This window comes from Mus musculus, chromosome 5 (assembly GCF_000001635.26).
Source record: "Mus musculus strain C57BL/6J chromosome 5, GRCm38.p6 C57BL/6J".
NCBI classification, from domain to species: domain Eukaryota; kingdom Metazoa; phylum Chordata; class Mammalia; order Rodentia; family Muridae; genus Mus; species Mus musculus.
Genome location: NC_000071.6, coordinates 31,154,258 through 31,180,195, shown reverse-complemented (window position 1 = coordinate 31,180,195; position 25,938 = coordinate 31,154,258). Strand labels below are relative to the sequence as shown.

General features: G+C 44.4%; 1 protein-coding gene across 1 annotated transcript; it reads left to right on the top strand.

Annotated features, from left to right (window-relative positions):
- Positions 1 to 51: 51 nt before the first annotated feature.
- Gtf3c2 (general transcription factor IIIC, polypeptide 2, beta) lies at positions 52 to 24,190 on the top strand. Its single transcript, NM_027901.2, has 19 exons — positions 52 to 312; positions 5,701 to 5,964; positions 6,107 to 6,428; positions 7,135 to 7,414; positions 9,922 to 10,016; positions 10,283 to 10,360; positions 11,047 to 11,145; positions 11,718 to 11,945; positions 12,096 to 12,207; positions 12,392 to 12,500; positions 13,810 to 13,835; positions 14,181 to 14,310; positions 20,104 to 20,248; positions 20,335 to 20,496; positions 20,675 to 20,762; positions 21,007 to 21,135; positions 21,701 to 21,853; positions 21,946 to 22,053; positions 22,429 to 24,190. The coding sequence occupies exons 2-19, from the start codon at positions 5,724 to 5,726 to the stop codon at positions 22,645 to 22,647; spliced, it is 2,724 nt and encodes a 907-aa protein (NP_082177.2). The 5' UTR covers positions 52 to 312; positions 5,701 to 5,723; the 3' UTR covers positions 22,648 to 24,190.
- Positions 24,191 to 25,938: the final 1,748 nt, after the last annotated feature.

Genomic DNA, 25,938 nt, shown 5'->3' with positions numbered 1-25,938 from the left:
GCTGCGGTGCCGCGCAGGCGCCGACCTCCCCTTCCGGTCGCTGAAATTCCCAGAAGGCCCTGCAGTGTCCTAGGGCCGCGGAAGCCACGCTCCAGCTCGCGGGCGTCGGAGGGCTCAGTGCCGCGCCGCGCTGCATTATGGAACACAGAGTTTAAAAGAAAGCTCGGCAGGAAACGCGTTCCAGACCAAGCTTGCGTTTACCTTGTCTCGGGGGCGGGGCAAGGAAGAGCCGATCAAGATTTCGTCATAAAACCGCGACCCGACAGGCGGCGCCATCTTCGAACTTGGACTTCCGGAAGGACTTTGGCGCGGGTGAGTGTACCGCAACGGGGTGTGCGGGGGACCCAAAATTACTCCTCCCATTCTTTTGCCGTAGCGCTAAGGCAATGGGAACCGATTCCCGATTCCCGTCTTACTCCCGCGCAAGACAGCGCGCCTCCTAGCCTTTGCGCTTCTCCCGAGAACCGTCGAGCTCTCTCCTCCGTCCCCACTGGGGCCACTGAGCATCCCCCATCTCTGCCAGCCGGTCTTACCTTCTTCCCCAATTCGGTGTATGTAGCGCGGTAAACTGGACTCAGGTTTCTGCACTGCTTACGTTGAACTCGTTACGTTGGGCCTTCGGACTTGGGTGAACCTGCAGTTATCTTAAGGCTTAGGGAAATCAGGGCTCGCCTGGGGCTCGAAAGCTGCCCCCACGGCCAGGATTGGGGAATGGCAGGTGGTGGTGTCTCTGTCTGATTGCAGTCAGTCCTCTTGTGCTCATTCCCTCTTACTGTGTCTCAGCCTTTTCCTCCAAGTGGCTCTAACCCCGGGGGTTGTGCCCCGCGCGCTGCAACCCCATTGGCGCAGCCAAGGGCCAGTTATGTTTCCTTATACTGGTCCTTTTATCCCGCGGCAAGTTTGCCGTCTTTTGGACAAGACAGAGATGGCGACTTCACCCCCACAGGAGGTAATTCACTTTTCTGGGCAGGTTTAGGACATAACCAGGTCTTTTTGCCCTTGGAGGTACATTGATTGTTACATAAATTCAAATTAACCTTTGCTTACGTTACCTTTTACCGCTTACCGCTATCAACTGCAGTGCCATTTTTCCTAATAGTTTTAAGTTGTTCTATTCAGATTTACACTCTTTAGTTTCTAGCAGTATCAACTGAAAACGTGAGTTGCAGGTTTTTGTACAAATAATATGTTTGTTTTTGGACCAGTAAAATTATCTGATAAATCACCAGTTGCATGATAGGAATACTTTGGGAACCAGTGTATTAAACAGTGTATGTGAAGTGAGTCCGTGTTTAAGATGAAGTATTATCTAATTGTTTTTCTTTTGCCAAAGTAGTCAGGTTAGCAACCTGAAGCAGCAAGGAAATCAGACAGTATGGGATATAAAAATCCTAGTTAGAATTTACTGAACATTTCTTCCTTTACTGTTTAAAATTTGTATTGTCAGATCCTAAATAGGAATTCTACCATTCACTGCCACTGCCTTTTACTAGAAGTGAATTTTTTCTTTTTTTTTTTTGTATTTTTTTTATTACGTATTTTCCTCAATTACATTTCCAATGCTATCCCAAAAGTCCCCCACACCCTCCCTCAGAAGTGAATTTTTAAAAGGATTTTTTTTTTGTATGTTGAGTCACTCACTGAAAAAAGTTATATACTGATTCATGCATCGAGTTCGAATAGTGTAGTAAACCAGGAAGGCAAGATCTTACAAACTTACTTAACTTACTTTCTTATCTTTATCTTACAAACTTTCTCTTTTGGTTTTTCAAGACAGGGTTTCTTGTGTAGCCCTGGCTGTCCTGGAACTCATTCTGTAGACCAGGCTGGCCTCGAACTCAGAAATCTGCCTGCCTCTGCCTCTCAAGTTCTGGGATTAAAGGCATGCGCTACCACCACCTTCCAAACGTTCAAAGACAGATTGATTTTGTCTTAGTTTACTAAAGTCTGAATATTGGTTTGTTGTTACTTGTTTTACAAGACCACTTTCTTGGAGACAGGTTTTTATCCCTGATTGGCCTGGAATTCCAGATCCTTTAGCTTCAGCTCCTAAGGGCTGAGATGACAAGCTTTCACCATCCTGGCCAACTGACACCTTTAAATCTGAAGTGAGAATCTGTTTCGTAGCTATGGTTACCATAGTTACTTAATCGCAATTTAATGTTCCACTGTTGTGAATGATGCCAGTGTTTGATATTAGAGTTTCTCTATTAGCAAGTCTTCTTCCCTCCCTCCCTCCCTCCCTCTCTTTGTTCCTTCCTGTACTGGAGATTGACTCCAAGATTTTGGGAAATGTTAAGCAAATGCTCTACTCCTGAACTATTCTTTAGCTCATAGAAAAGAAAAAATTACATGGATCTTACACTTGCATATCCAGGATGTCATGCTGATGAATGATGTCTTAGCTTAGTGAAGGGTTTCTCAAGGCTGTAATTCTCTTCTGATTTCAAGTATTTGTGAGAACTTTGAAGCAGCTCTGGTGCCTTTTCCTCTGTAGGCGACTCATACCAAAAGTGCTGAGATGAGCAGAGATGTTTCCTTTTGAAATGTAGTGTTTTCACTCAGATATTTTTTGCTATAGTAATTGTTTGTTGATTTTATTTCTTTTTTGTACAGTAAGCCTTTGCTTTATTCCTGACCGTGGGTGTTTTGCTTGTGTGTATTGTATGCATGTGCACCTCTTATGTGCCTGGTGCTCTCAGAAGACCTTAGATCCTTTGGTATTGGAGTTGTGGTTGGTTGTGAGCCACCACGGGGGGTGCTGGGAACTAAACCCAGGTCTTCTTAAAAGCATCAAGTGCTCCTAACTGTGGAACTATCTCTGCAGCACTCCAGTAAATGTTCTTGGTTCATAAATTGAGGTCTTCCTTATTTCAAGGTCTTCCTTTTTTCAGTATTTTGGAGGGTGGGAGTTTGAGAGGAGACTGGGTCTCACTATGTCCCTGCTGGCCTGGAAGTGTCCGTCCTCTTGACTGTGATACTTTTCACTACTGGGATTACAAGTGTGCTGTAATCCCTCTCTTCTATTAGCTTTTGGTTTTGTTTAAAACAGGGTCTTAATTATGTACCTCTGGCTTGTCTAGTACTCCTGATGTAGACTAAGCTGGCCTTGAACCTTTTCTAAGGTTTTTTTCTCTTAAATGCTGAGCTCTCGCTCTCTCTTGCCACCTTGCTCTTTCAACCGCCTTGCCCTTCTCATTCCTTTATTTATGAGATGGGAGCTCTTATGTGTTCCAGACTGGTCTTGAACTCCTGATCTTGGCACATCTCCGAAGTTATCACACTTGTCTTCCTTAAAATCTTCCTTGGAGCACACCTTTAATCCCATCAGAAGCAGGCAAATTCTCGTCAGGTCAAAGGCAGCCAGGGAAGCATTGTTTGAACCCTCCTCACAAACAACAGCAGAGCCCATCAATTTACTACTTGTTAGCCAGTGTCTTTCCTTTTCTTCTGTCACTAATGCCACGCCTATCATGTTCTTATAGCTAACTCTTTGAGTCCGAGAGCTTTCTCAGCCTGCCTTTGGTCTCACTGTTGAGCAGTGTTTGACTGCTCTCTTTCTCTTCCTGTGGATTTTGACCTGACTCCTTTCCCTGCTGCTTCTCAGGCCCCTCTGCATTGCTTTCTCTTGTTTCTTAGATCCGGTAGTGTTTGTGTTGGCTGAAAACCTACTTCTGTTTTCTGGAATAGTTTTTGGAAAGGTACTTTTCAACTTTTTTTCTTCCTGTCCTGCTTGCATAAGTCTCACGTTGGATCCTTTTTGCTTATTAAGAGATACAGGCCTTCTATTTACTGAAGAACAGTATCGTTACACCATATACAGTATCGTTAGCATATGAGGCTGCATTGTGTCCTCATTAGTTGAGTTAGAAGATTTACTGCTGTCATTTATAATCTAGTTATAGCTACGAGATTCTTTGGAGCTTTAATTTACATATTTCGTTTAGTCTTTATATGAGCACACCTTTCCATTGAGGCTGATGAACTCTTTTATCTTTTAATTATGTCTCAACCTATAGAAGGTTCCCTCCTGGGATTTGAACTATTTCTTCCCCTTTTTCAAAGGCAAATAGGTTGTCCTGACCCCAAACTGGACCCTTAGAGAGTTGTATTTGCTCGAATTTTTGGTTTGTGGTCAGTGTTTTACTTCTGCCAATCTCCTTGGTTTGTGATTATATATCTGATATTTCTGGATTCATAAAATCGAAGATATTTTCGTCTATTATTTGGTGTGAGAAAGTTCTCTTGTTTTTTTGTTTGTTTGTTTTTTGGTTTGTTTTTTTTTTTTTTTTTTCGAGACAGGGTTTCTCTTTATAGCCCTGGCTGTCCTGGAACTCACTTTGTAGACCAGGCTGGCCTCGAACTCAGAAATCCGCCTGCCTCTGCTTCCCGAGTGCTGGGATTAAAGGCGTGCACCACCACCACCCATTGAGAAAGTCCTCTTAATGTGATAGGATGATCTTTAATTGTATTGTAGACCAGAGGCATCCACTATCCCCAATTCAAATGTAACATTGATGGCTAGGATCCAGAAAACCCTTAACTCTTGTTTTGTTTTGTTCTTTTTCTTTTTATAAGGTATGATTTCATGTAGCCAAGGCTAACCTTAAACTCCTGCCTCCACCTCTCAAGTGCTGGGATTTCAAAGTGCTCCACCCCACCTAGCTCAGTACAGCTCTTCTTCTTAAGGAAATCTGTTCCTTTACTAACATTCACGGGAATGGGTGTTAGTTACCTCTGGGTATCCTACTTTAGCTTGGTCTGTTTGATAGCATCTGGCAACTCTCATATTTAATACATTCTTGCTGTATTATACCCCAAATTGGCTCCAAATTTCTGGGCTCCAATTGTCTTTTTGCTTCAGTTTCCATAGTTGTTGGGCCTTGGCGCCATCTTCACAGTGCTTGGCCCTGCTATTTAGTCTGTTTTAAGAGGTTATGCTTCTTCCCCAGAGGTGCGTGCTTTCTATCTCCTTTTCCATTGTGCTGGGGGGTCTAAATATGATTTATTTTATTTATTTAGTTTGTTTGTTTGTTTGTTTGTTTGTTTGAGACAGGGTTTCTCTTTGTAGCGCTGGCTGTCCTCGAACTCACTTTGTAGACCAGGCTGGCCTCGAACTCAGAAATTCACGTGTCTCTGCCTCCCGAGTGCTGGGATTAAAGGCGTGTGCCACCACGTCTGGCTCTCTTGCCTATTTTTTGTTTTGTTTTCCGAAACAGGCTTGTGTGTACCCCAGGCTGGTTTCAAACTCCTAACATCTCCTGCCTCAGCTTCCCAGAGCTGGGATTACAGGTGTACACTACCATGCCCAGCTCTTTTTTGTTTGTTTGTTTGTTTGTTTGTTTTTTGTCCTAATTGGCCTCTTTACTAGATCCTAGAACAGTACTTAACATAATAGTTTGTGTGTTGGAGGTGCTTTTATTTGTCTTTTGAGGGGCCACACATGTGGCTGACCATATGGAGGTCAGAGTACAACTGTAGAAGTTGGTTTTCTCCTTACACATGCTACGTGGATCAGGGGGACTGAATTCAGGTCACCAGGCTTCCTAACCTACTAGGCCATCTTACCACACCAGTAGTTATTTTTGAATGAATGATCAAGATGCGTGGGTTTCTGGTTGTTAGATGGGGAGGGGAGGGGGGAGTCTGAGCCTTTACAAATAGCTTCCTTGTTACACTCGTTGCTGTATCTCTGTGCAGGGCAGCCATTTTGGGGGGTGCTGATGGATACCTGCGGGGTCGGCTATGTTGCCCTGGGGGAGGCCGACCCCGTGGGGAGCATGATTGTGGTAGACTCTCCTGGACAAGAAGAACTAAGCCAGCTGGATGTCAAGGCCTCAGAAACGTCCGGTGTGGAGGCTTCCATCGAGATGTCACTACCTCCTCCTTTGCCTGGATTTGAGGATTCTTCTGACAGGAGGCTTCCTCCAGATCAGGAAAGCCTCACCAGGTTGGAACAGCAAGGTATGTGCCTTTTGCTCTTTGCTTAGCTTAAAACAAGAGAGCAAATTGAGCTCATAGCTTCTTAAAAACTTGGGTGCAGTATACTGTACTCCAAAGAACTTGACCTCTGATCCCATCTCACAGACCATATTCTTCTCTACAGATCTTTCTTCAGAGATGTCAAAGGTCTCAAACACTAGGGCCTCAAAGCCTTCCGGGAGGAGAGGTGGTAGGACAGCAAGAGGCGCTAAAAGGCCTCAGCAACGTAAACCTCCATCTACCCCTCTGGTTCCTGGTCTCTTAGATCAGTCCAACCCTCTGTCCACCCCCATGCCTAAGAAACGAAGTCAAAAGTCCAAGGGAGACCTGCTACTATTGAAGTTGTCCAAAGGCCTAGATCAGCCAGAGTCTCCACATCCAAAGAGGCCCCCCGAGGACTTTGAGACCCCTTCTGGGGAACGACCCCGCCGAAGGGCTGCCCAAGTGTAAGGATTGTGGGGCACAGCCTGGTGCAGGGGTGGTGGTGGAAGCGGGAAGGTGGGGCAGATGTTGGAGAGATGGGAAGATTGGTGAGGTATCAGGTAAGTAGGGGTGGTATCTGGGTTCTGGGTGGGGGCAACCCTTTAGCTCATAAGAGCCACTTTGGTGGTATGTGTTGCTAACTTTTTGTATCTAAGTGATTTCTTTCTGTACTTCATACTCCATCACATTTTTGTTTGTTTTGTTTTTGTTTTGAGACAGGGTGTCGCTGCCCAATCCAGGTTGGCCTCGAACTTGCGATCCTCCCACCTCAGCCTCCCGAGTGCTGGGATTGCAGGCGTGCGCCACCACACCTGGCTCTCCATCACATTTTTCACAGACTTCCCCCAGGTCTTCATTGCTTTTACCACTCAATTTATTTCAGTGTTTATGTGCCTTTCCTTCTTTCCCTTGCCCTTTATGTTCTATGTGGTAGAGTAAAGAATGCATTGGCCTCGCGTTAGAAAGCCTATCATATTCCTTGGTGTCTGGTTGGCCTGTGCCAAGTCACTTAATTTTCTTGGATTTCTATTTCTGCATCTATTGGAGGGAAGGGGAAACTGGTAGCTGCTTCAAAGCATTACTGAGATCAATAAAACAATAATAAAGTCTAGAAATGTGGGCTCTGTTTAATACTTGTGAGGATGGCTCTGACTCCACCCTATCCCACAGGGCACTTCTATACCTTCAGGAACTAGCTGAAGAGCTCTCCACAGCCCTGCCTGCACCGCCACTGTCTGGTCCTAAGAGTCCCAAGGTGAGCAGCCCCACGAAGCCGAAGAAGACCCGGCAAGCATCCTCTCAGGGTGAAGAAGACGGAAGCGCTCGGGATGAAGACTTTGTTCTCCAGGTCGAGGGTGAAGATGAGGAAGAAAGTGAGGCCCCAAGTGAGAACTCGTCTGATCCGGAGCCTGTTGCACCCCGAAGCACCCCACGAGGACCTGCTGCAGGGGTAACGAGTCAACAACAACAGAAAGATGGGAATATGGGGATTATAGCATTCTGAGTACCATGGTTAGCATTTGGCCTCATGACTATCCAAAAATAGTAACAAAAAAAGGAAAAACTAAAAAAGTGCAAGGTATTTGGAGACACTATACAGGGAAGAATGTAGTGTCTAGATTGTTCACTCTGGAGTATTCTCTACTGAAAACCGTATGTGTGAACAAGGATCCTGCTTCTCCAAGTTGTCAGTGTAGTGAATGCCACAAAGTGACTTAGACGTGGGGGAGGGGAACTAACTGCTCAGCTTTCACAGAGGAATGACACTTGAGCTGGGCTGTGAAAGGCAAGTACTGGTTTCTAGGGGTGGTGTTTCCCCAGAAGGTGATTGCAGTAGGAGATGGGGTCTTGGATAATGTAGGGAGATTGATAGAGAGGACGAAAAGACTTTTGTTGGTAGGTACTGACACACGCTAGTTTTGTTTGGTTTTGACTGTGATAAGTATATGCAACATAAACTTACCATTTAAAAATGTACAGTTCCATGGCTTTAAAAGTAGCTATACTGTTTAGTTCAGACTAATCTCAAACTCAGTCCTCCTGCCTTAGTTTTCTTAGTCCTAGCATTATAGGTGTAGACAACCACACCCAGCTTAAACAGGAACTTTGTTAGGTAGATAAATGAGGTTGCATACATATGTGTACTTGCCCATGTATATATGTACAAGCATGTGGCCATGTTTGCTAGTGTGTGGAAGCTAGAGGTAAACCTTGAATGTCTCCCTTTATTATTCTCTACTGGATTGTTTTTATTTATTTTTTTATTTTTTTAAAGATTTATTTATTTATTATATGTAAGTACATTGTAGCTGTCTTCAGACACTCCAGAAGAGGGAGTCAGATCTCGTTATGGATGGTTGTGAGCCACCATGTGGTTGATGGGATTTGAACTCTGGACCTTCAGAAGAGCAGTCCGGTGCTCTAACCCACTGAGCCATCTCACCAGCCCTGGATTGTTTTTATATTGGGTCTCTTTCTTCCCTAAATGCTGGGCTTAGAGGCATACTTGACCTTTCTTTTCTCTTCTCTTTTTCTTTTTCTTTTCTTTTTTTGTTTTTAATATTTATTTATTTTATGTATATGGCTACATTGTAGCTTACTGATGGTTGTGAGCCATCATGTGGTTGCTGGGTATGAGGGTTGCTTGGTCTGATCAGTCCTCGAAGCTCTGGTCTAAAGATTTATTTATTACCATATCTAAGTACACTGTAGCTGTCTTCAGACACACCAGAAGAGGGCATCAGATCTCATTACAGATGGTTGTGAGCCTCCATGTGGTTGCTGGGATTTGAACTCAGGACCTTTGGAAGAGCAGTCAGTGTTCTTACTCGCTGAGACATCTCACTAGCCCTGATTTTTTTTTTTTTTTAAATTTATTATTTATTACATGTAAGTACACTGTAGCTGTCTTTAGACACTCCAGAAGAGGGAATCAGGTCTCGTTACGGATGGTTGTGAGCCACCATGTGGTTGCTGGGATTTGAACTCCGGACCTTCAGAAGAGCAGTCGGGTGCTCTTACCTGCTGAGACATCTCACCAGCCCCTGATTTTTGTTTTTTAAGACAGGTTTTCTCTGTATAAATTTCATATAGCAATCTGCCTATCTCTGCTTCCTAAGTAGTTGGATTACAGGCACACACCACCATGCCTGGCCTATTCATTTATTTCTTAATTTAGTTGAAAATTTTTTTGTTTTCTTTTTGCCTTAGTCCTTAATATGGATCTGTAGTCTTACAACTTGTAAAGAAGTTGTGACTGCGCCAAGTTTATAATGTGAGCTTTATTTTTGTTTATTATTTTTTTTAAAGATTTATTACTATATATATATATAGTATACATATATATAGTATAATATATATATATATATATATAGTACTTAGATATATATATATCTAAGTACACTGTCGCTGTCATCAGACACACCAGAAGAGGGCATCAGACCCCATTACAGATGGTTGTGAGCCACCATGTGGTTGAGAATTGAACTCAGGACCTCTGGAAGAGCAGTCAGTGCTCTTAACCACTGAGCCATCTCTCCAGCCTGATGTGAGCTTTATAATTGGGCTTAAAAGCGGTAGGCATCCCTGAGACATGGATGAGATTCTAGGACTGTGTATAAAGAATACACTCCTTGACCTGACCTGTCAGAGGAGGAAGGGTCTATGAAGGAGTACTGAGTACTGGATGTGGGAAGAATAGGTAACACTGTCCCACAGGGCGGGAGTTGGAGGATGTTTAGGAGAATCCTTTGAGTCAAATGTGGAGACTGAAGAAAGGTGAGTAGAGTATGTTTTAATAGAGTAACTGGAGCAGAAATCTATTTAAGTGCCGATAGGGTAGTCAGTAGGGTATGTAATGCCAAGGAAAATTTAAACACTGAGAAAAAAGCTATCCTCTGGGACTTTTTCCAACCTAGAATGTTCTCCTTTTTATATTTTCTTTATTTTGATCCTTAGAAACAGAAACCACATTGCCGGGGCATGGCTCCCAATGGCTTACCCAATTACATCATGGCTCCTGTTTGGAAGTGCCTCCACCTCACCAAGGACCTGTGAGATTTGGGAACAAAGACTGAGGTTGGGGGGAGGGAGATTATAAAGAGCATCTAGAAAGAGAGCGTGTGTTGGCATTCATTATTAAGGGACAGTGTTAAAAGGGCACAATCTCTTGGGTTCCTAATTCTTGACCATATTTCAAGTGCTGGTAGCTGCTGTACCCCTAAACCACAAATCACTCCCACCCTCAGAAAAAGGGTCTTAGGCAGTGCGGTTGTAGAATTTCTCTTCTCTTCCGTTGATGACGCTTCTGTTTCTCTAGCCGAGAACAGCACCATTCATTCTGGGAGTTTGCTGAGTGGATTCCGGTAGCCTGGAAGTGGCAGTTGTTATCTGAACTGTAAGTTGATTGGTATCTCTGAAGCGGCATTACCTTCCTTCACTGTAATAGAAATGCCCTGGCCAGGCAAAGGCGAAAAGGAGAAAGCTTTATTTATTAAGGAGAAAGCTTTATTTTGTCTCACAGGTCAAGGCTCCAGTCCATCATGGTGAAGCAGGACCTTGAGAAAGCTAGTTACACTTTACTTGCAGTTAGAAAGGAGAGAAGAGTGGATGGTTGTGCTCAGCTAACTTTAGTTTTATGTAGTCTGAGACTCAAGGCCATGGAACGGTACTGCCCACATTTAAGGTGAATTGTCCTATTTCAATTAACTGAATAAAGAAAATTGCTCAAGCTGGCCGTGGTGGCGCACACCTTTAATCCCAGCACTCGGAAGGCAGAGGAAGGTGGATTTCTGAGTTCGAGGCCAGCCTGGTCTACAGAGTGAGTTCCAGGACAGCCAGGGCTATGCAGAGAAACCCTGTCTCGAAAAACAAAAAAAAAAAAAAAAGGAAATTGCTCACATATGCAGAGACCAGCTTAATATAGGTAATCCTTCATAGATGTGCCCACAGGCCTGCTTAGTGGGTAACTTAGGTCCTGTCAGGTTGACAGTATTAATCACTAAGAAGAAGGAGATGACAGACAAGTGACCAAGAATTCTAAGGTGTATAATGGGAATTGTGTGATGTTTTTGCTTCCCACAGTGAAGCAGCTCCCTACTTGCCCCAGGAGGAGAAGTCTCCCCTGTTTTCTGTACAAAGGGAAGGGATTCCTGAGGATGGCACAATCTACCGAATAAACAGGTAACAGATAGCAGCAGCTCAGCCTTTGTTTCTGTACTGGGAGAGAGAAGTAGGAAACACTAATGTTGCAAAGCCTAGCAATTAGCCTTTTCCTCTCTCGAGTGCTGATCCTGGTAACACTCAGGATAAAGTCCTGACTGTAGCAGGCTAATCTTATTAATACAGTGGTCAGCTTTCTCTGCAAGCTGGGCCCTGGGAGACTAGGGAGGCTTGCGTAGGCCAGTTTACAAAGTGACATGCACTTAGCATGCCTCTTGAATGATGCAAGGAGTTCCTCTGAGCAAGAAGTGGGGAGGTGGAGCACCACGAGTGGTGGTGCACGCCTTTAATCCCAGCACTCAGGAGGCAGGAGGATTTCTGAGTTCAGGGACAGCCTGGTCTACAAAGTGAGTTCCAGGACAGCCAGGGCTACACAGAGAAACCCTGTCTCGAAAAACCAAAAACAAGAGGTGGGGGGGAGGTGTAAGTCATGGCAGAGTCCTGCTCCAATCACAGATTCGCCAGACATACTTGTTCCTAGTGGAACTTTTCCATTTTGTCCTAACATTTTTGTTATTCTGACTTTTCTCTAGATTTAGCTCGATCACAGCACATCCAGAGCGCTGGGATGTGTCCTTCTTCACAGGGGGACCACTCTGGGCTCTGGACTGGTGCCCAGTGCCTGAAGGGTCAGCAGCTTCACAGTATGTGGCCCTTTTCTCCAGCCCTGACATGAATGAGACACACCCACTGAGCCAACTTCATTCAGGCCCTGGGCTGCTGCAGCTCTGGGGTCTTGGGACATTGCAGCAAGAAAGCTGGTGAGGTGGGGCTGGGACACTGCCACTGGCAGGTGGGTGAGGGAGAAACAGGGCGGGGCGGGGTTTGCATTGGGCTGGCAAGTCAAGGAAGTGGAGCTCCGTTAATCCTAGACTCTTCCTACCCACTGTCTCCCATTTTTTTTTCTCCAGTCCTGGCAATAGGGCCCACTTTGTCTATGGGATTGCTTGTGACAGTGGCTGTATCTGGGACCTCAAGTTCTGCCCCAGTGGGGCATGGGAACATCCAGAAACCCTTCGGAAGGTACTTCTAATTGACGGGACTAGCCCTGGGGGTTGTTAGGGTTGGAGGAAGGAAGGTTACATAGAGTGTGGTGGGTGGGTTTTCCAGCAAACCCATGTCATGTCTTAAGGGACCAGAGGCTCGGGTTTTCTGAGAGGCACGTGAAAGCAGCAAGCCTCAACACAGGTCTGCTCTCACCCTCCAGGCTCCTCTCCTGCCTCGCCTGGGTCTCTTGGCTCTGGCCTGCTCAGATGGGAAGGTACTGCTCTTCAGCCTGCCGCATCCTGAGGCCCTCCTGGCACAGCAGCCTCCAGGCAAGTCACATAGCTGCATTCGTGGTAGCCAGAGAGCTCAGGCCTGTCTGCCTCCCGTGACCTCCTCTAGTGTAGTCTCTAGCATAAAAGCATGTTCAGTCACACCTTTATGATAGTACTATAACTTCAGTTGGTGATTTTTGAGCTTAAATTCTCTTTTTTAGACTACCTGCACCTTTTCAGCATTTTACCAGTCATTTCTCCCTCTTTTCATAGTCTGCCCTCAGAAATTGACTGCAAAGAGTTGCGGCTGACAGGTGGTACTCACCTCTATCTGATGTTTTTTTTTTTTTTCCCCCAGTGCTAATCTCAGAATTCCCTGAGATCTGTGTCTTCACCCATACGATATCTTTTAGGAAGAGTCAAGAAAGGCAGATTCCCCCCAACAGTAATGAGTCTTTAAGAAGGCATTTGGGTTTAAGTCCTAGGAGGTTTTATGTTTGGTCGTCTGTAGGAGGAATAGATTGAGATGGAGATAGGATAACAGGCATGTCCAGCCCTTTGACATTATGGTATGATGTCATCTACAAAGTTCAGTCCTAGGAACCTCACAGTTAAATTACTGAAGAAAAAAAAAAAAAAAAAGAAAAGTCAGCTAATGTGTTGAGACCCATTCTTAGCTGTTGTTAACTGCATGTGGCCTAGGGATTGGATATATATGCCTTACATCATTTCTTTAGAAAGTTTAATTATAGCAGATCACTTAGGAGACAGGCAGGCAGATCTTTGTAACTTCAGGACTCTGTAGGTAGACCCTGTCTCAAGAAACATAAAGAAGAAACAAAGAAGGTTAAAAAGGGTCGTGGCCTGCTGGATATGGGCCAAAGGGAGGTTTCTGTGTGTTTCTTTTCATTTGTGCTTTGAGGCAGGCTCTCATATAGCCCAGGTTGGCTTTGAACTTCTTTTCCTCTTTCCATCTCCCATGTTCTGGGATTGTTCCCCCTGACTTTTATGTATTTAACTCTGTAGAGGAGACAATAGGGCATGTTTATATAGGAATGCAGGATTAAGTCAATAAGGAAAGAACCAAGTGGAGAATGCAAAAACAGAGACAGTTTTAGGTAAATGAGACAGAGAAAGAAGATGCCAACGTGGAGGATACAGCAGTTCTCACAGAAGGAAAGCTGGTGTTGTAGTCTTGGGGAAGAAAGTGAGGTGGGAAGAGATACAGTCAGAAAGCTGATGGTACAGGAAAGGATGAAGAAGTCATTGCCCAGACATGAGATCCTGATCTCAAAGCAAGGCCTGAGTAGGAGCTCGCCCTCTGGATGTAGAGCCTCAGTTACGTACTGCCTTTGTTCCCTCACAGATGCTATGAAGCCTGCCATCTACAAGGTGAGTGTGGAGCATGTTACCTTACGTGAGGCATCATCTTCCCAGAGCCTCTTTTCACAGAGTCTACCGTGAGTCTTTCTTTTCTGAATGTATCCCTTTGCTGGAGTAAGAACTGATTGGAAACTGGGTGGTGGTGCACACCTTTAGTCCCAGCACTCTGGAGATACTGTCAGGTGGATCTCTGAGTTGGAGGTCAGCCTGGTCTCTACAGAGTTCAAGGACTCCCAGGGCTACATGGAGGAACAGAAACCCTGTCTCAAAAAGAAACAAAACCAAACTGATAAGAGTCTTATTTCAAACAATAAGGACTTCCTAACCCTAAAGTTATCTCTTCTATCCTTGCAGGTCCAGTGTTTGGCAACTCTTCAGGTAGGGTCTGTGCAAGCTTCAGACCCCTCTGAGTGTGGTCAGTGCCTTAGCCTGGCTTGGATGCCTACCAGGCCTCACCACCACCTGGCTGCTGGATACTATAATGGTAAAAACAAACAGAGACCTGTTGCTCTTCAAGCTTTACATATGCTTGGGTTTGAATGGTGCTTACTTTGCATGGCCTAAGCCCAATCCCCAGCACTACATAAATTAGGCATAGGCATAGAGGCACATGTCTGGAGTCTTAACACTTGGGAGGTGGAGGCAGGATGATCAGAAGTTCATAGTTAGGGGTATAGTTCAGTAGTGGAGCATTTTATGCAGAATTTTGAGGTCATCCTTGAAAATAACTATTTTAGGCCAGTCTGGGCTACTTTGTCTTCTTCTCCAAGAAAAGGAGGGAATGATGTGAACATAATTTAGTACAGTCCTCTATGAAGATGTATATATACACATAGATGCATACATACACACACACACTTTTTGTTTGTTTGTGTTTTTTGTTTTTGTTTTTTTCCAGACATGGTTTCTCTGTGTAGCCCTGGCTGTCCTGGAACTCACTTTGTAGACCAGGCTGGCCTCCAACTCAGAAATCCACCTGCCTCTGCCTCCCGAGTGCTGGGATTAAAGGCATTGTGCCACCACGCCTGGCTTACACACTCTTTTTTAAAAAAAGAGCTGGATAGCTGAATAAATAGCCCAGAATGTAAAGGTACATGCTTGCTGTCAAACATGAAAACCTGAGTCCAATCCCCAGGACTCACACAGTCAAAGAAGAGAACTGACTCCTCAAGTCAAAATGTACTTCTCCATTCACAGGCTATGCTATGCACATACAAAGTAAACTAATGTAATTGTGGGTGTTGGAATAGGCTTGGCCCCTTGTAGACTCATCTGTTTGAATGCTTGGCCATAGATAATGGCATGGTTAGGAGATACGGCCTTGTAGGAGGAGGTGCACTCAACTGTGGTTGGGCTTTGAGGTTCTCTGTGCTTGAGCTTCCCACCATGATGATAATGGACTGACTCTGAAACTGTAAGCCAGCCACAATTAAAAGTTTGCCTTTATAAGAGTTGCTGTGGTCATGGTGTCTCTTCACAGCAATAAAAGCATAACTAAGACAGAAGTTACTATCAAGGACTGGGGTATTCTTGTGATAGTCCTGACCATACTTTTGTTTGGAGGATTGTGGATTTGAGTGAGGACTTTGAAAAGCAGTGAAATGCTTTAAGTGGGGTTTAGTATGCCATCCTACTAGAAGCATGGAGGGCAGTGGCGTTGAGGGAGATTGGAACTGTGGGGTCCTGGCTGAAGAGATTTCAGAAGAAAATTTTAGTATATGGCCTAGAGACTGTTTTGATAATTTGGTGTAGAATGTGGTCACATTTTGCTCTTCTCTGAAGAGTCTGCCTGAGGCTAAAGTGAAGAGATTTAGATTAATTGCATTGACAAAGGAAATCTCAAAATAACCTAGCATAGACTCTGTCCTTATGAAGAGTCTTTTGATCAGATGTAGCAAGCTGAGAAAGGAAAGATACACAATGTATGGTTTAAAGATTAAAAGGGCACCAGGAAGTAGAATCCAGTGTTCAAATTTTAAATGGAATTAGGAAGTGGTGACCTCGGGGCAAGATCCCACCCAGCTAATTGTTTCTGTGGTTATTGTTTGTGTTTGCAGTTAACAAGGGGTAGTTATGTCATGCTAGACATTGTTATGACCTGGCTATTGTTTTCATGTGGACATAAGGAGATGTGGTGGTGTCTGGTTGACGAGGGATGGATCTTGAGGGCTATTGTGGGTTCTCATTGATTGTATTTGGATGAACTGCAGTCCAGCAGCGGAGGGCACACTTAAGATCCAGATCTTGAGGCTGAAGGATACAGGCTTTTGATCTAGATCTTGAGGCAGTAATCATGCTTATAAAGGTCTTGTGAAAAGGAATTACAGAAAAGCTTAGGTCCGGGCATGGTGATATATGCCTTTAATCCCAGCTCTCAGGAGACAGAGGCATGCAGATCTCTTGAGGTCAAGGTCAGTCTACGGAGCAAGTTTCAGGAGAGCCAAGCTTAAGCGGTGAAGGAAATCACTGAAAACAGAAAGCTGGTGAGGATTTAGTTGAATGAGGGAACCAAGTACCAGCCCCAGCAAAGAAACAGAAATTTACAGCTTTGGCCCATGAGGCTCTGGCTTTAGTCAAGAATAGCTGGGGTTACTGGGACAATTGATGCTGGTTAGCTGGAGCTAAGAAATTAGCTGTGATTAAGAGACCAGCATCACCAAGGTGAAATCTAAGATGTATTCTCTGAGAGTACAAAGAAGCTGTGTTCCAGAGATAGAAATCATGGTGGCAGTCGGATTTGGTGATGTGTAAGAATCACCCAGGTGGTACTGGTTTTGAAAGCATGAGGGGGATCAAGACAAGTAGCTGAGTCTCGGCACTGTGAGAGGCCAGGAAAGGCCATTGGTGAATGTGCAGTCTCAATGGCAGTTGAAGGCCTGGGACTGAAGGGTTATGCAGAGAAGTTGAGGCTTGGTACCATGGAGTGAACCTACGAGAGGCAATTGGTGAAAGTGCAACCTAGTTGCAGTGGAAGACCCCACTGTATTGGAGATGCAGTGCTATGGGGTCACCAGCAAGAACAGCAGCAGCAGTGGAATGGAGTCAGTGAGACCCTAGAATGCTAGAGGGCAGAGCTGGAGAAGTGATGCAAGCCCTTTGGAAGAGCCCAGAAGATCATGTGTTTGTGGCTCCCAGACATGGGAACAAGAGCTATAAAGTTGAAGTTGCCTTGGAGACCCCAAAGTGTTACAGATGCCAGAGCCATGGGGTACCTGCTGGGGAAAGCTACTAACAGAGTTCAGCCAGCCAAGAGAAAGAATTGTGTTGTAGTCAACAAAGCTGAAACATGGAGATACAGAGTTTGGGGTTTGCCAAGCTGGTTTTTGGTCTTGATTTTGGTCCAGTATTTCCTCACTATAACATTTTGGAATGATAATGCATATCTTATGATGTTGGAAATATGTGATCTGGTTTTTAATTTTGACTTTGTAGGGGGTTATAGTTAAGAGATTGCATGAATCGCAGAAGAAACTTTGAACTTTGGATTTTTAAATGTTGTGATAGATTATGGGGACTTTTAGAGTTGGACTACTAAATGCATTTAGAATTTATGTTATAGCTAAAAGCCTGTGGAGGCCAGGGAGTGGAATGTGGTTTGAATAGGTTTGGCCCCCATAGATTCATGTGTTTTAATGCTTGGCCATAGGGAGTGGCACTATTAGGTGTGGCATTATTGGAGGAGGTGTGGCTTGTTGGAGGAAGTGTGTTGCTGTGTAAGTAGACTTTGAGGTTTCCTATACTCAGGATCCACCCAGTATGGAACAGTCTTGACTGCTTTCAGATCAAGATGTAGAACTCTTAGCTCTTCTAGCACCAAGTGTACCTTTATTTGCATTTATAAGAGTTGCCTTGGTCATGGTGTCTCTTCATAGCAATAAAACCCTAATTAAGACAGTAATTTTGAAAGATAATTAGGGAAAACTGATAAACACAACAGAATGTTCAGCAATAAAAAAGTGAAGGTCTCCTGACACATAACATGGAAACAGCTCAGGTAATCACTGAAAGAAACTACCCACAGTCACAGTGCCTGCTGACTACTGGTTTAGTAATTAGAAAGCTGCTTGCCTCACTCAAAAGAGAGAAAAAGAGTCATAAGGAATTTTAACATTTATGGAAATATTTGGGTTCTTGTTTGTTGGGGTTATTTGACTAGTACAAGTAGCTACCAAACTCATGGAATTGTGTGCTTGAAATTAATGTATTTCATATAAATGTTTCCATTATAAAATAGAGCAGAGAAAAATTCTCTGATAATAAGCACACAGGAGTTTAAAGAAAGACAAGCTTATAGAAACAAGCTCATTCTATATAAGCTGTTTAAAGGTGTAGGGAGCTGGAGAAATAGCTTAAGAGCACTGGCAGCTCTTCCAGAGGACCTGAGTTTAAGTGCATGGCAGCTCACAGGGTAACTCCAGTGCTAGGGGATCCCCAGTGCCCTCTTAAAGGTGTTGCTGGGTCTGGTGGTGCAGGAGCATCAAGTTCAAGGAATGCCCAGACATTTTAGACCATATTTCAAAAATAAAAATAGAAAGATTAGCAAGTGCTTTGTAATATTCATTAGGTCCTAGGTATAATCTCCCAGTTCTTCAAATAAGTATAATTTAAAGATATTTAATTACATATTTTTTACATTTATTTATGGGTGGGCGATGTATGGAGTTTAGAAGATTGTGGAAGTTGGTTCTTTTAACATGTAGATAGATTCCCTAGGGAATCAAACTCAGGTTGCTGAGTTTGGCAGCAAGTGCCTTTGTTTGATTTTTGGAGACAGGGTTTCTCTGTGTAGCCCTGGCTGTCCTGGAACTCACTTTGTAGGCCAGGCTGGTCTTGAACTCAGAAATCCGCCTGCCTCTGCCTCCCAAGTGCTGGGATTAAAGGCGTGCGCCACCACTGCCCGGCTTGTAAGATTTGTCTGTTATTTTTTATTTTTTATCTGAATTAAGTTTGCGCACCTCTCCTTTGCTATCCTTGTTTTAGTCAGCCAAGTTGTTTTGTGTGCCCATTTGTTGTCCTTCCCTCTGCATCTTGTTGCTTTTGTTATTCTTGTTTAGAGCAGAATTAGAGTAATGCATCAGATAGTAATGGCTTTAGGCTTTAGGAGCAGGTTGCCACTGTTGGCACTAAGTTCTATGTGGATATGTAATCAGCCTTAGACATTGTATAAATGAGTAAGTGTGATTGCTTTAATGTAACTTACTGAGGCAGGCAGGCAGGCAGACACCCTGAGCCAAGCATGGTGCCTTATAATTATTCTTCCAGCACAGTGGAGGCAGAGGCAGAAGGATGCTGTGAGTTTGAGGCCAACCTGAATACTCCAAGCTGTCTCAAAAGAGTATTACGCAGGGAGAGTAAAACTCCATCCCTATGAGATGGAGCACTTGCCTGGCATGCATGAGGCAAGGTCAGTCCCCAGTACCAAATAAGAACGCAGCACTCTGTCTGACTTACTGGTTATAGCTTGACAGCTGCTATTCTGAAGGAGTTGTGTTGTGTTTTGTTTTGTTTTGTTATGTTGAGATAGGGCTTTGGTGTACCCCAGGCAGATCATCCTGCCTCAGCCCAAATGCTAAGATTATAAATATGTCCCACCATACAGCAGATATTCACTATTTTAAAATTCTTTTATCCCAAGGCCCAAGAGATGACTCAGCACTTAGAAGCATGCACTGTCCTTGCAGAGTACCTGAATTCACTTCCCAGAATCCATGTGAGGTGCTTACACGTACCTGTAATTCCTGCTCTAGGAGATCCAAAGCCCTCCTCTGGCATCTATATGTACCTACATTCACGTATACACATGCTCCCACACAGACAAATACGTAGAATTAAAAGAAAAAAAAATTTCTCTATTTAGCAGCCATCAGATGCACTCTTTTAAATGAGGGTCCGACAGGACTCTGCTGCCATCTTTTAGGTGGAGTCAGGTTGGGTGTTTGAGCTGAGCTGTGAGGGAGAACTCAGCCAGTGGTCATTGTTCTCTCTTTCACTGTAGTATGGATGTGACAGTAGGAGACAAGTCTGCCATCTCAAAGAAAGAAATGAGACCACAGAACCTAGCGCCTTCCTAATGCAGCGGTGCTCAACCCTCCTCATGCTAGGACACTTGAGTACAGCTCTCACGGGTGCCGGCCCCAGCCATAACATTATTTGTTACCACTTCATAACTGTAATTTTGCTACAGTTAAGAATTGTAATGTAAATACTTTTGGAGATAGAGGTTTTCCAAAGGTCAAGAACTTCTGCTTTAATGTGTACATATTTATCTCTACTTTAGGCATGGTAGTTTTCTGGAATCTTCCCACTAACTCACCCCTCCAAAGGATACGGCTCTCTGATGGCTCCTTAAAGCTCTATCCCTTCCAGTGTTTCCTAGCCCATGACCAGGCTGTCCGTACAATTCAGTGGTGCAAAGCTAACAGGTACAGAGTCAGAGGGCTGTGGAGTGGGGAACTGTAGCAGGCGGACTCTTCTGCATAGGTTCTGATCTCATCTCCCATTTTTTCAGTCATTTCCTGGTGTCTGCGGGGAGTGACCGGAAAATCAAATTCTGGGATCTTCGACGACCTTATGAACCAATAAACTGTATCAAGCGCTTCTTGAGTACAGAGCTTTCCTGGCTGCTCCCCTATAATGGTGTCACAGTGGCTCAAGACAACTGTTATGCCTCGTACGACAAGATGAAGATATGAGTTCTGGGGACAGGCCCTGTGGGTTGAGGGGCAGAGCATGTCAGATTGTGGGGAAAGGAGAGCTGAGTTTGTTGGCTGAGGTATCTGAATTTTGGAAGAAACAAGCAATGTTCTTAGAAGAAGGAAGGCTTATTTTATTTTTTTTCACCTTTTCAGTTACGGGCTCTGTGGAATTCATTACATTGATGCCGGTTACCTCGGTTTTAAGGCCTACTTTACTGCTCCGCGAAAAGGCACTGTCTGGGTGAGCCTCTCCTTTCCCGAGCTTCAGTATGCGGAAATGATCAATTGTTTACTGTAGTAAGTCAGGAGCAGACAGTAACACAGAGCACCATTCAGGGCACAGGGAGGAGCAGGTATATGGTAACTGCATCATTAGGGACAAGAATTGGGTTTTTGTATCTCTCTCCTCAACATCAGACTATATAGTCATTATCACAGGAATGAATGAGTGGACAGGTGAAATAAATATGTCTTTTCCTATGAAGAGTCTTTCAGGTTCAGACTGGCTTGGGACAGTAGCTGCAGGAGATATATCTGGGGAGCTCATTGCAGCTATTTTACCTGATATGGCATCAAATCCAATCAATGTCAAGAAACCTGCAGAAAGACGATTTGTAAGTATATGAACATTTATTACACCATAATCTTTTACCTTGCCAGCTCTTGGTAGAATGCAGACTTGTGCTTGCTCCAAGCTCTGATATGGTCCTTGAAGCTAGGACTTAGGTATAATCTTCTTTAGAACTGAGCATGTTTCTTTAAGAATTGTTATTGTCATTACACTTAATTCATGTATATGGGGCTTGGTGTGGCCAAGGGGCAGCTTTGGAGAGTCAGGTCTCTGTCTCTACCTCAGGCCATCGGGTTGTAGCCCTTGCGCCAGCCTCAGTGTGTGTTTATTCTTTCCGTTCTTGAGACTTTGCTACAGTAAGCCAGTTTCCTTTCTGCTTTGTGTTCAGTATTTAAAATCTTTTTCGAGAGATGGCTTAGCATGTAAAGATAACTGCTGCTAAGCCTATATGAGCTGAGCTTATTCCCTGGGGCCCACAGGATGGAAGAAAGAATTGACTACCTCAAGTTGTTTTTTGACCTCCACATGCACCCCATGGTATATGTGAATACATGCAGTTATAAATAAATTAAAATTTAAGATGCTAACCTTATTGATCTTCTCTTTAGCCTATATATAAAGCAGATTTGATACCATACCAGGACAGCCCCGAAGACCAAGACTACTCCTCGACTTCCTCTGAGACCCCCAATCCTCCCAAAGCAAGAACCTACACTGAAACCATCAACCATCACTACTTGCTCTTTCAAGATACAGATCTGGTAAGTTGTGACTGCAAGTCATTGTTGACATTAGGAAAGATGAAAACCTTAGATAGCAGGAAGTCCTAAGGAATTCCACTTCTGTTTCCCAGAGTTCCTTCCACAATCTGCTTCGTAGAGAACCAATGCTTCGCATGCAGGAAGGAGAGGGACATTCTCAGCTTTGCCTGGACAGGCTGCAACTTGAAGCTATTCACAAGGTGAGAACCTTGTCTTTTATCTCTCCCACCCTCTACAATCAGTGAAATAAAATGTTTAAAGGCAGCTGCAATGGCTGGAGGGAAAGCAGCCTTGACTCTCTCCTGGGTCATGGTATATAGATCTCATTCATTGACTGTCTCACATGGTCTAGTCCTCCTGATTGTGGCTTTATTTGGTTGGTTCGTTTTGGGTGGTTTTGATACAGGGTCAGTAGCTGTTGGGGAGCTCATCTTGTAGACTAGGTTGGTGTCAGACTCACAAGAGATCCGCCTGCTTCTGCCTTCTGATTGCTGAGATGAAAGGTGTGGTGATGTGTTTTTAAAGCTCATGCAGGTGCACTCTGAGGCTCTGTGGGTTTTCTGCTCTCTCCACAGGTACGCTTCAGCCCAAACCTGGACTCCTATGGATGGCTGGTATCTGGGGGGCAGTCAGGGTTGGTTCGGATCCATTTTGTTCGTGGACTCACCTCTCCGCTGGCCCACCGTGTACAGCTTGAAAGCCGAGCCAACTTCAATGCTATGTTCCAACCGTCCTTTCCAACTGAAGGGCCTGGTTTCTCTCCAAGCAGCCATTGCCTTCTCCCCAATCCCTAGTCTGGGCCACACAGAACTCTTGGATTGAAGTCTGCCAAGAACAAATGGCGCCCATGCATAGAGCATAGCACCTGGGCCCTTCCTGGACAGTGATGGTGCCAGGCCTAAATCTTTAGGCCTACATGCCCCAAACTCCTTAAATCCCTCTCCTTCCACAGACTTCTATGGTCACAGCTCCCTGCAGGTAGGGGGGCTCCCCCTCCACAACAATTCCTATGCCTAAAACCATGGCTCACAAGAAACACTCAGGCCAAACCTAGGCTTGGGAGTCAAATTGCTCATATTGAGCATATTGTGAAGGAGGTAAAGCTAAGTAAAGGTACTGGGTGTTTTTGAGAGCACTTGTGAGTGGGTGTTTGGACAGTCGGAAAGGATATCTTCATGAAGGCTCCTGTCTATTTCCAGAATTCGATGTTATTGCCTTCCGATCTCCCTCATTAGAATAACCAACACACAGGCCCGATGGTAGGGACAGTAATTTATTGGACTGAAGCTGCTCATAACTTAACTTTAACTGAGGAACAACATAAGCACCCTGCCAGTAGGACAGCAGCTAGTTCGTGTTTCTGCTTATGAAATATTCCCAATCACTGACATATGACACTACTTGAACACTCCTAGATAGTGTTTTTAAATTTTTTGAAGCTGAGTATAGTGGTGCATACCTGTAATCCCAGCACTTAGGAGGCCGAGGTAAGAGGATCACAAGTTTGCATTCAGTCTGGGCTATCTCATAAAACCAAAAAGTAAAAAAAAAAAAAGTAAAGAAAAGAAAAAAAAAGATCTTCTTTATATCAAGTCAGAGTATACCTCTCTTAATTTTACTAATGGGTGTTAGAAAATAGTCACCCCCCCTGTGGCTGCCCTTTCAGTACTTCACAGTAGCTATCATGTGTTCCCAAGGCATTTTTCCTCTAGATTAAATATCTTTAGTTATTTCAATCATTCTTTTACAAGTCATGATTTTTGATCTTTATGATATGGTCACATTGCTGACGTATTAAACATGTTTAAACTCTGTATAGAAAGTATTTAGAACCCAATAATGTATTGTTCGCTCAATCAAGTCCTCTGTGGATAGCAGCACCTCACATGACTGATACTGTCTTGAAAACACAGGCAGGGGACACATTGGAGTATACAGGCTGAAGTGTGGAAGGAAGTAGTTAGACCATCTTAGGAAATAGGAAACAGGTAGCCTGTTTCCTCTTGGATGGGATGCAGTTTACATTAGTATTGCCTGAAACAAAACCTAGACTTTAGAGCACTCAAGATTGGTCTGTTATATCTGGAAACAGTTTTCTACCTGAGTAGTGTAGAAGATTTGTCAAACGCCAGAAGTCTTTAAGAAGAGAGCCAAGTAGTGAGTCCCCTTCCTATACAGAAGAGGAAGCAGACCTCTAGGACAGTAAGGTCCTTACACAGCAGAAGGGCCCATAACTGCATTAGTGTTAGGAGCCAAGTGTTATAGCACTCTGTTGTGATCCAGCTCAGGCGGTGTCGGGCTTGCTTTTTGAACTAATAAAGAAGTGCCTTCCATTGCAGAGGAGCTTGGCTTGTCCTGCAGAGCAACCCATCCATACAGCACATCTGTATTTCCCTACTTCCAGCGTTAGAGAAGGTGGAACCTGGGGGGGGGACTAAAGGCTGTGCCAGCGACCCTGCTCCTGGTGTTGATTCACGCTTGAGCTGAGAAGTAACTGTGGGGGCAATATTTTCTGTTCTGTTCTTTCTCCTCTCCCACAAGCCTTTTCTCCTCAGTCCTTTCTTCCCTATCTTCCTTCCCAGTGTAGCTGTTCTTGGTTCTTGCTCTTCTTCCTGTGTGCCTTAGCTTATTCTGTTGCCTTTGACACCAACACCTAAACCTATGTGTCCTTCAAGATCTCATCTCGGCTGGGATGTAGCTCAATGGAAGAGCATGGACTTAGTGTGTGTGCAAGATCCTGGGCTCACTTCCCTCCTGGTATCTTCTCCCCTCCAGAAACTCCCAGGTCAAACCTCACTAAGGGACTTTTATATTTCTCTAGTGGGAGAGAAGGGAGGATAGATAAATGATATTAAGCATTTTCTCGGTTTGGGGTGCTTTTCATATACCCCTGAGCTCCATGGGGTAGGTACTATTTTATGTAATGACAATTAGGTTCTGAGAGGTTAAGCAATCTGAATAAGGCTTGAATCCATATCGCTTAAAAACACCTTCCAATCTTGCACATTTGGACTCCCTTATTATGTCTACTAGTGAAATTCTTTTAGCATGTTCTGTACACAAGAATCTAATTCCCCTGAATTCTTACTCTCTCTAATAGAATCCATCCTTCATTAATCATACAGGAACTGACTAACTGAGCTGGGGGTGGACAGACATCAAATAAGTTGACCTTTTTCAAGGCTTGGAGACGTATACATCTTTACCTACCTCAGGAAGGGATTTGCAGGGAGTTGGGTGTTAAAACTAGAGGGAGATTAAGATTCCTAAAATGTTTTTTTTTTTTTAAATATAGTTTTATGCCTCTTTGCTTAACATGACTAGAAGCCGGGTGTGGTGGCGCACTCCTTTAATCCCAGCACTTGGGAGGCTAAGGCAGGTGGATTTCTGAGTTGGAGGCCAGCCTGGTCTACAGAGTGTGTTCCAAGACAGCCAGGGCTACACAGAGAAACCTTGTCTTGGAAAAACAACAAACAAAGCATGACTCTAGAAACCCATAAAGCAAAACAAACCCTCCATTGAGTTGCCTCTTGTACAGCCCTAGAATTCAAGGAGCCCTGATTGCAAGACAGGGTCATTTTACAAAATTCATGACCAAACTTAAGACAGCTAGCACGGGCGTTCTCAGGTTCTGCTAAGCCAGTGGTTCTGAAAGTTGACTGCTTGTCCAGAAAGATTTTTCAGACAAAACTTAAAAATTTGGTATAAAGAACAAGGAAAAAAAATAGAACAAGTCTGAGTTCTGCTCACTTGGGAGCTTGGGTATACCTGCACTACTTCAGCATTCAAGTTTCCAAACTGAGAAGGGCGTCTAGACCTGACTACCTCCGGGAGACTGACAGTCTGGCCTGATAGTCTGGGGAGAACGAGGGTGGGGGGTGGGGGCAGCCGAGTTACAGGGAAGCACAGACTGTCCTACACCGATGTTTGGTGCAGTCCACGAGAAGGGGGCTGCCCACTCCCCTTAAGTGGTCGGCTGAGCCGCCTCGCAAGGGGTATCAAAGGCCCCACCCACCTGCATTCCTCCTGGACTGCTTGTGTCCAAACAACAGCCCGGCCCGCAGGCAGACGGAAGAGGCGGTGCT

Excerpts from the sequence above, each read along its gene's own strand:
- Gtf3c2 (NM_027901.2), top strand. The coding sequence starts at position 5,724 with ATGGATACCTGCGGGGTCGGCTATGTTGCCCTGGGGGAGGCCGACCCC. Across the intron at positions 5,965-6,106 it reads CACCAGGTTGGAACAGCAAG|ATCTTTCTTCAGAGATGTCA; the intron begins GTATGTGCCTTT and ends TCTTCTCTACAG. Across the intron at positions 12,208-12,391 it reads ATCCAGAAACCCTTCGGAAG|GCTCCTCTCCTGCCTCGCCT; the intron begins GTACTTCTAATT and ends CTCACCCTCCAG.